General features: G+C 41.3%; 1 protein-coding gene and 1 pseudogene across 1 annotated transcript; both read right to left on the bottom strand.

Moving 5' to 3' along the window:
• Window positions 1-2,167: 2,167 nt before the first annotated feature.
• On the bottom strand, window positions 2,168-4,094 carry LOC137976637 (uncharacterized; annotated as a pseudogene).
• Window positions 4,095-5,414: 1,320 nt separating this feature from the next.
• LOC137976289 (proline-rich transmembrane protein 4-like) lies at window positions 5,415-8,345 on the bottom strand. Its single transcript, XM_068823591.1, has 2 exons — window positions 8,204-8,345; window positions 5,415-6,750 (listed from the first exon to the last, which is right to left on the bottom strand). The coding sequence occupies exon 2, from the start codon at window positions 6,718-6,720 to the stop codon at window positions 5,542-5,544; it is 1,179 nt and encodes a 392-aa protein (XP_068679692.1). The 5' UTR covers window positions 6,721-6,750; window positions 8,204-8,345; the 3' UTR covers window positions 5,415-5,541.
• Window positions 8,346-9,927: the final 1,582 nt, after the last annotated feature.

The following is a 9,927-nucleotide window of genomic DNA, read 5'->3' as shown; positions in this document are numbered from 1 at the left end:
CCCCGTCTTCGCCGCACTTTGGAGGTGCGTGGGAACGTCTCGTTCAGTCTGCGAAAAGAGCGCTTAAAGAAGTTGTGGGAAAGCAGCGTGTCAATGATGAAACTTTGCTTACATTTATGGCTAAAGTGGAGTCATTAATGAACCGTCGCCCTCTAACTCATGTTGACACTGATTATCGTGACGAAGAAGCCTTAACGCCGATTCACTTTCTGCTCGGACGAGGAAACCCTAATTTCCCGCCGGATGTCGTCAACGACAAGGACTTGTGCAGCCGAAAGAGGTGGAAGCACGCACAAGTTATGACCCAACACTTCTGGAAACGTTGGCTCCCGAATACCTACCAGCGTTGACCGAACGCCGGAAGTGGAAGAAGGATGCTCGTAAATGTTTGTGAAGGAGATCTTGTACTGGTCGTCGACGAGAACTCCCCTCGAGGGTGTTGGCCGTTAGGACCTGTGCTAAGAGCGCTCCCTGGGGACGACGGGAGAGTCAGAGAAGCCAAAGTTCGTACCAAGACCGGTACCTGTACCCGACCTGTCGTTAAACTGTGTTTACTTGAGAGTGCGAAGTAGTGTTCGCCGCCTAGCCCCGCCGTCGAACACGAGGGGGAGGATGTTCGCGCCAAAACTCGAGCACGTGACACATTGCGTTACACGTGATGGACTGACCTTTGGTACTGTTTTGAGTTTGTGTTATATTACGTCGTTGTCGTTTGTTGAGGATAAATCGTCTCGAAAGTTTACCGTTTTTGTCGCCTTGAAACTACGTGAAATCGTCCGGAACACTAGGAAAAGCCAAGAGAAATGGTGTGTCGACTGCACCGGCTGCGCTTCAACCATTTGATGAGGGCCAGAGTCGTGCTTCTCAAGTTGCCTTCTTCAAGCCCAAAAAGAACTCTGGGTAAGTCTGCCATTCCATGACAATTGAAGACCCCGATTCTCATGTCCTATTTTTTTTTATTATAAGTGTCGGGCCACCCAGTCCTACCAGCGAAATACAGCATCGATTTAAAATTTTAACTTTCAAACCTTGCCCAAATTGTATCTGTTCGATAGGCCCTGGAAGGCCAGAGAGACAACTTCACTCGTGAACCGCCATGTTTATAAGAAAACATTTTAGGCGTCCCCGCAATCTACACGAAACCATCTCTCACCCCTGTCTCGATAAGACAAGAAAGGCGCGGTTCTTACGTTATGAGTGCGTTTATGCCTGCACAGTAAAGTGAAATGTCAATTCCTTGTAAAAACCAGCATCTTTTCTTGCTATGGTACGTGCCGGAGAGGCAGAACATTTAGGCATGCGCTGACGGAATGTTTGAACAAGAGAGAAAAACGCAGTACCTCCAGACATGGTGCTGGAGCGTCGTACCAAACGAGTCATCCCGGGATTTCGGCCCGTGCGATCGCTTTTGGACGCAGTTGGTCCTTCGCTGCTTTCTGCTACCGACCTCGCCTCCCGGTACGGCATTGAGGGAGAGATATGTAGGCCCCTAAACCATATGAGACAAATCCCACGCCTACTCACAGCTCCAAACCGCCCTTGTCAATTTAGTGTAAGGATTCCATGGGAAAAGTCATTTTATCTGTCATATGGTAAGCACTGAAATCGCAGATTACAAAGTGTGCGCATGCGCCCTACTAAAGGTAACATACATGCATGCATAACCTTTATTTCATCTCGAATTTCAGAATAACTACAAGAGCTAATATCTTCGACGTATTACATTTACAGCTACAGCTAAAATACATAGCATATACAGATACATACTAAATACATAATATTTAAAGAGATATTAATTAAAAAGAAAGGCCGCTGTACAAAATGGGGCCCTGGATTCTCTTTGGAAACCAGTAGACTGAGTGGTACGGCTAAAATCAGTTAGCGCATTCCGCAACTTAGCTGACACGTAAGAAAAAAGAAATAAAACCATAAATGGTTGCTCTACATTTATTGGGGGACAGAATGTAATTTTTCATAGAAGCAGGAAAACTGAGGTAAAAATTATCAGGAAAAATGCGCGACGTTTCGACCGAACTTCGGTCATTATCAAGCTTAAAAATGAAGATAAAATTTGCATACATATAAATATAAAACAAAGAAGTAAAAGTATGTAAAATATGAAAATGTACAAAAAGGGGTGTTAAAAACATGCAAGAATAAAAAAGGATTAAAACACTTTCGCACGAATTGAGTCTGACTGTACATTGAGGCTTGGTCTCAGTTCATTAATTAAAAACATTTCATAAATGAGACAGTTAAACTTGCTCTTGCACTTTTTTAAGATGATAAAATTCCTCGTAAGGTCATTGGGCACATAGGAATGTTCCACACGGAAATGCTTTCCAATGGAGGAAGACGCATTCTTGTGCTAGTCAACGCGTTGATGCAAATGCCGCCGTGTGTAACCAACGTAACCTGCATCACACAGGTCACATTTAAATTGATTAACAAGGGATTGTTGGTTGACAATGGGAGGCTTGACTTCGCGCGGTTTGAGATGCTGTTTAATCTTGTGGCTAACAAATATGGGCTGGACGGTCACTTGAATTTTCTGGCTCAGATCTTTAAGTTGTGCTCTTACAATATCGGCTGAAGACTGGTCCTTAAATGGCAGAACAACGGGAACCGCTTTTAATTCGTTGTTAACAGGTGGTAACTCGAGAACAGGTTGATCAGAAGCTTTTACTGCGATAAAGCGCGAGATGGTGGAGTTAATTAACCTGTCTGGATAAGTAAGACGAGAAAACACCATTTTGAGCCGATCACATTGATTTCATCGGAAAAGTATGACCAGTTGGATGAGAGGCGGAAGGCACGATCAAGCATAGTTTTCAATAAGCCGCCCTTGTAGCGATCATCAACATGGCTCTTGTAATGCAGCGAAAGGCCAGTGTTGGTAGGTTTGACGTATACTTTGGTTTGGATTTGTGTAGATTTGTTAAAGAGCTGTGTGCCAAGAAACGGAAGCATTCCATTATTCTCAATCTCCATAGTGAAGTTAACCGAAGGGTGGCAGTGGTTAAGAGTCTCGAGAAATTTATTAGCTGATGCTATATTTGGCACAATAGTTAACATGTCATCCACATATCTCCTGTAGTATGCGGGCATCTTGCCTTCGCGCTCGAGGGTTTCTTCTATGCCGCTGGCTGCACATATAAACGTTCGCCATTAAGGGTCCGAACTGAGACCAAGCCTCAATGTACAGTCAGACTCAATTCGTGCGAAAGTGTTTTAATCCTTTTTTATTCTTGCATGTTTTTAACACCCCTTTTTGTACATTTTCATATTTTACATACTTTTACTTCTTAGTTTTATATTTATATGTATGCAAATTTTATCTTCACTTTTAAGCTTGATAATGACCGAAGTTCGGTCGAAACGTCGCGCATTTTACCCGATAATTTTTACCTCAATTTGTTTTAAAAAGCCTTTGCTTGTAAGCAGGAAAACCCTCAAAAACAAACCGACTCTTATACAGTAATATAAGGAAGTTTTTGAATGCGCGTATTGCATAGAGATGTAAACTTTGAATTGAGTGGTAAGAGGACATGTAATTTGCAATATAAATCTCAGTATTCTCTTATTTACATCATACCGTTGCTTTGACAAGAAATTGCGAAAGGTCAGTGTTTTGTTACGAGGATAACTTTGGCGCGAATTTTCCATGATAAAAACTTGTTCTGAAGACTCTATGCACAAAGAACACCACTTAGCAGGGGAGTGTCAGGCAAGACTTTTACCGACACGGAAAAAAAAATAAAGAAACGACGAAATGCAACGCTGATTCCTACTGGGTTTGGCAACCCAGTAAAAACTGGAAAATTGAGGTTGAATTTTTCTTTTTTTTCTAGTAGTTAAGACATGAATGTGATAGATATGAATATGATAGTCGTGCGTTTGACATGAATATGATTTATCCGACACTTAAAATGACACGAAGTACATCAGAAGCGAATGAAGAATGTTTTGTTGTCCCTTTGAAAACACGCAGAAAATGTTTTACTACATCTCTCTACGGTTTGTACTATGTACTGTTGCATTTTACGATGGTGCGAGCAAACAGTATGGTTGCCAGCCTCACCTTCTATCTTCATCTAGTGCTTTTCCGTCAAATGTCTGGTTTATTTTTCCCTTATCTCTTTTAGTGGCTCAGCCAATCAGAACAACTTCAACAACTTTCTTTCAACAAATCAAGTTGAAGTTAACCGTGACGCAAATGAGTCTTGGCTCGTCTAAGGTGTCCTTTCACCCCGCAACTTTGTTTATTTTTCTTAAACAAGTTGTAAGTTATCTTCACTGTTCTGGGTTTGATTTATAAAATGCCATCTCTTAGCAAACTTTAATGAACAATAAACTGTGATTTTGGTTAACGAAATGTGCATTAAAGAAAGTCTGAGGCTTGTTTTGAGTTTGTTGTTTGGGATGAATTATCTCGAAATGTTTGAATGTGGCCAGGTTTTCGGCTTATCCTCGGTGTAAGAACCTGAGAATTTCACGAATGACAGAAATCAAAGTTAACCAAAGAGCTTTTGAGCACTTTTTTGCGGTACCGTTCATAGAAACGACGCGAAATCTCCGTGAAAATTTGAGATTTTGACGACAGCGTGAGCATACTGATGTGGACATTTCACTGTGTATTTTTACTCACAAAACACTCGGCTTGGGTCAATTGGCTCAAAACCCCAATCTGTTTTTAGGATTTTTCTCACAATTAGTGCGACGTGAACGTGATGGAATGATCGCGAAAGACCTATGACCGTGAGTGCGAAGCTGTATTTTGAGGCGACATTTTCGCCTACGTCGCCGTCGTGGGTCTTTAGGGAGTTAAAGCAAAGACGACAGCTACGGAAGCGACAGCACCACAAAGTAAGAATACTTTTGCTGGACGTGCAGCTCGAATAGGCCTTTTTCAATATATTAAAACCCAGCTCGTAAGAGAAGTTAAGAGGACAAAGGCGAAGGAAAGTGGATATTATGCAAATATTTTTCACATTCACTCCAACATGTTTCTCTTGTTTTTGTCCTCACTGCCTCAGTATCAAGCTGAATATTTGGTATTTCGGGAAAGGCCTATTTCCGTGCATTTCCTTGCCGTACTCCACAAAACAACAATGGAGATCATCATATTTTGCGTTTTGACGACAATGTGAGCCTGTATAATACACCGAAGCCGAGGAGGAAGACGAGGTAGGCAGTCTGGCCACGGAGAGGCTTGGGTGCCGGATTTTCACTCGGGAATTCCTGGGTTCAACTTCCTTTCTAGGCTTACGTTTTTAAGAGTTTCTCCCTGCTCATATTTTCGTCTACCATGTAAACTCGTCTTTTTTCCACAATTGTGATTCTTAAATAGCAAAAAAATTGTGTTGTTTTCAATCGTTTACTTTCGATGATTGGGCCAGAAAAGCACTAAAAAAGAGTGGTCAATTCTTATTTATTAATCTATAATTATTTGTTCATTTATTTATTTGTTCAAGGCAAAAACTTGAACTCACAAATCAAACTCGGAAAGTATGAACCAGATTCGAACCTCTATACGTTATTTCATGCCATTTTTCCCGGAGTAAAACTCGTTGGCAATTTTACTAGTGTTTGACGCACTAATAGAAAGCCTCTTGTCTGGGACAGAAAATCACCCAATTGTGTTGTTAAACTCGAACATGACTTAGAGGCAGGTACGCCATTTTGGGTGTTAGTTTGGTGTGATTTCGAGAAATCGCTCCTTGGAGATATGACGAACAGTCGGCCCTTTTGTTGGCAGCAGTCAAGATAACGTTTAAGTGGATAGCGCATTGAGCTGGCCTGTCGCGGGCTCACATAGGCTAAAGTGCAACCAGCAGCGAATTCCACTGCGCGATACAGCGACTGAAAGATTAACCACGGCCAGGGTTTAGGGAGAGATGTTTGATTGCTCTCGCGCATTTTATGTACGCCGAAAATAGAATAAATCTGTAGTGCGCAGCTCGCAAATCCAAGAAATACCGTGATATAGGTTATCTTGACAAGTTTGGATACATTCGGCTGGAAGCGGCGAAGGCCACGTGATCTTCTCTCGCTAGTTTTATCAGCGTTTTTCTGTTCGCTGTAATTCCGCCTTCCAAGGCGAGACACCTGGGTATGACTTTTTCTGACATAAGCGACAATTTTCGTGCCACTGTATATGAAGCTACTTGAGAGGAGAAAACTAAATATGATGAAGAAAGATTGGCAAACTATAACTATGGTCATCACGTCTGCGTACATTGTTAGAATCACCTCTGTTGAGATTGCAAGACCGAAATGAACAGCAATGACGCAAGATAAGAACTTAGTACTTTGGAGAACTTTGGGGTACAGCTTGAGTTTCATCACTTGTAGGAAGGTCAAATGGACCAATGAGAACGAAGCTGTCATACATGGCAGTGCGATACCGAACAAGATTCGAGACAGCAGAACTGGACACGAAGACAGTATTTTGCACTGTTCAGACTCGTAAGGATTGATGAAGAGGAAAAGACCTCTTGTTACACCAAAAATAAATAAAAGACTTGTAATAACCACCGCTAAGCGTCCTCGTTTTGTTTTAGGGTTCGAGGTAATAATCAATGATATCAAGCAGTAGACAGCTAAAGTCGTGAACAGTGCCCCAAAGCCAATCCAGTGTAATTCCCAAGCCCACTGCCAAGTTCGTAGAGCAGGTTCCCATTCTGGAATGGGCTCCGCTGCGATGGCGGGGTCAGACATTGGCCCGTCAATTACTGTTTGTCTTTTGTCCTGAAAAGAAGAAATATTGTGAATGTCATGCCTACTGTTTACAACTGCTTTAGTTATTTACTCTAATGCTGCGGTCGTTATAACATCACATTAATTTTTATTTTCTTTGTTCACGAATCACGATCAAACGCTAAGTCGCTGCAGTTGCTGAACCGTTTTTGAAAGGTTACTTGGATACATCGAGAGATTAAGCATTGCGTTTACGCGAAACGGTAAACGCGAAACGGCAAACGCGAGACGGTGGGCTTCTGCTTGTCAAAAAAATATATGTAATTCTACCTCGTCTATCTCTTTTGAAAAGTTACTTAAAACCTACTGCTAACACGCAAGAAATGAGCTCATATCAAACGAGTTTCTTCTATCATTTGCCGTAAACGTGATGCGTGATGGTCTATAGTGACGATGAAGTGACTTGCTAGATTTTTGTATATGCAGCCCAATATTCGTATTACGGAAGAAGTGTTCGCTATTTCAAGTTTTCTTTAAGGGTTTTCTTCGCAGTTTTTCCTGCGGTTGCAGCAAGTATAGAGCAATCGTCATGGAAAAAGAAGTAGAAAAATATCCAAACGATTCATTTCTACCATCGTTATTTAAAGGACTGGACAACATGGCACTGATTCAGACTTTAGACCGTGAAGAGCTTGGTCTTGTTCCAAGGTCATTCAGGACCCCATCATCCGTGGTTTCCAAGGAACACGTCGTTCGACGTTACCAAACAAAGAGAAACAAAGACTCGTTACCAAGCCACAAACAAAGCGTCGCAACCAAGCGGAAACTCAACGGTCGCCGTGTGGTGATGAGTGTTAAAGAGGCTCTTTTTCAACGTTTTTTTATCGATTCGTTTGGGACACTAAAAGCCGCCTGACCTCGCTAGCAGGGCTTCAATTGCGCGGCTAGTGGATTGAAATGAAAGAAAAAACCTTTGTCCTTGAATTCTACGGTGGAATTTTAACCGTGGGAACATTTTAACCAGGAATATTTGACTGAATTTGGTGGGCTCGTGAGAATTGATCGTTGACAACCGATGAACTGATAATGGCTTAATTCGCGTCGAATCTGGAAAAAAACCACACAGGAAGGAAGGAAGGGACCCACAATGGAAATTAGGTTAGGCTTTTTAATTGAGAATTTTTTCGTAAAATTATCTTCTCAGGTCTTTTATCGGGATTCCCATACAAATCCTTATATTTTTGTTGGATTTTTTTCACAATGAGCTTCGGAAGCCTGTGAGATAGCACGCAACTTAGTAAAGCTTGGTTCATTTCAATAGAAAGCACCTTCATAAATTGATTTATTATACTATCAAATTTATTATCTTGTTAATGTAATTTACAAGCCTTTTTCTTTTTAGTGAAAAAGTGAAAAAGTGAAAAGTGAAAAAGTAGTCCATTAAAGTGAGCACCTGAGTATTCGCTTTTTTGGAATGATTTCAAAAGAGATTCGGTAAGCTTACCTTAAATGATTTCCTTTAGTCAAGATAGATCAAGACAGCAACCCCGTTATCCAAACTCTGCTTAAAATCTGTTGAACTGTGAAGTCAGGGAACGGTAGAACGCTGATGTATAGCTGAATTGTTTAGTCTTTTCATCAGGTTGTCCCCGGCCGTTGTAAAAATATAAAATATTTGCGCGCTAATAGGGCTTTTATACTCTCCCTCCAAGCGGAGTTTTCTGCACGTGCGTATTCATTACATAACATAAGTAGTCACGTGCCAATGGCGTCCTGTTAAAGAGTCTCAATTAAGCTTCAGCACTTGCGGAAGCGTGCTGTTTTCCCTTTAAACTTGTCTTCACATAACCGCACTTACATTGCTAAGTATCTATTCTCCATTGAAGATGATTACTATAAAAATCTGGGAAACAATACTGTCCTGGCACACGAAATGTGCTCTTCCGGTTGCTGTCTGCGTCTTAAAAACGCACGTGCTTAAGCTCTCTACTAATGCGTGGTGTCACACGTCTAACGAGGTGATTTAGACCCCGTTTACACGAATCCGGACAAATTTTTGCACGGACAAAAACTTGCACGGTTCTACCTAGCGTTCACACGGGATCGGTGGAACCGGATCGAATCGTTGTCAGGGTACTTTTCCAAAAACATTTCGGTTAGATCTTCGTACTTTCTCGTCAATGTTTCCCAGTCAACTCCTTCGCCTGCTTTTCCGACTTTGTAGTGAAAAACTACATGCAACAACGCATTTACTTTATCTGTCCACATTAAGTTTTTGTCTGCCGCCATGTTTGATTTGCCGCGTACTTCACCTAGCTACAACGTGATAGGTTAAAAGCATTAGCTTAACCAATCAGAGCAGAGAGTTAAAAAATGCCATTCACATGCCGTGACTGGTTTCAAAATTTGCACGGTCCATGTGAACACCATTGCGATCTGTAACAGAATTTAAACAGGCGGGTGTTCCATGCAAACAAAATTCGTCCGTGCAAAAATTTGTCCGGACCGTGTAAACTAGACTTTTCCCGCCCAACCCTGCCCAATGCGTTTAAGTTGCCTTCACCTTTACTGGGCCAATATTGCATATTAAGTGTTATTTACTTCTGTTAGTAAGATCGTTGATAGGGTTTTCAACCCTTAGCCAAACATGATCTCTTTATATTTCGTTCTGCCCAGTAAACAGAGCTTAAGCAAAAGCAGTACCCTAGTTTCCGAATTACCTACCGCCGTGATTAACTGAGAAAGGGAGGCATAAAAGGCTTTTTGCCGCCAAGTCAGTCAAATTAACAAAACTAACTCTTGTGGCGACATTATGGACACCTTATTTCCATAGCATTGAATAACAAAAGCACTTATTGTTTTTGTGCCTCGTTCTATAAAACTATTGACTAATTTGCATGACACGGAACAAAGTGGCCTGAAGTGCTGTTTATTTGTCCTCCTATTCTACTCATTATTAACGTATCCAAATGTTGTATTGTTGCTCCTCCGCTATCCAACATCAAGGCCGATATTTATAGAAAAAAGAAGAATTGTTTCAAAGTATCACTACTTGTAAAATCCTATACTGTTTTGCACCAATGCTTCGCAAGAATGCGGAAGGATATTTTTTTCAATATAGTAAACGCCGCAGGGCAAGATTGGACACCAATTCTTTGTCAGTTTCATCTGGCTATGTTTAGAAAATATCTTTTCAGTGGAAATTTGAGTTTTAGTTTTAGTTTTAGT

The sequence above is a fragment of the Montipora foliosa genome, chromosome 11 (assembly GCF_036669935.1).
Source record: "Montipora foliosa isolate CH-2021 chromosome 11, ASM3666993v2, whole genome shotgun sequence".
NCBI classification, from domain to species: Eukaryota; Metazoa; Cnidaria; class Anthozoa; order Scleractinia; family Acroporidae; genus Montipora; species Montipora foliosa.
The sequence above is the reverse complement of the archived record's forward strand: the minus strand, read 5'-3'. Positions and strand labels throughout refer to the sequence as shown.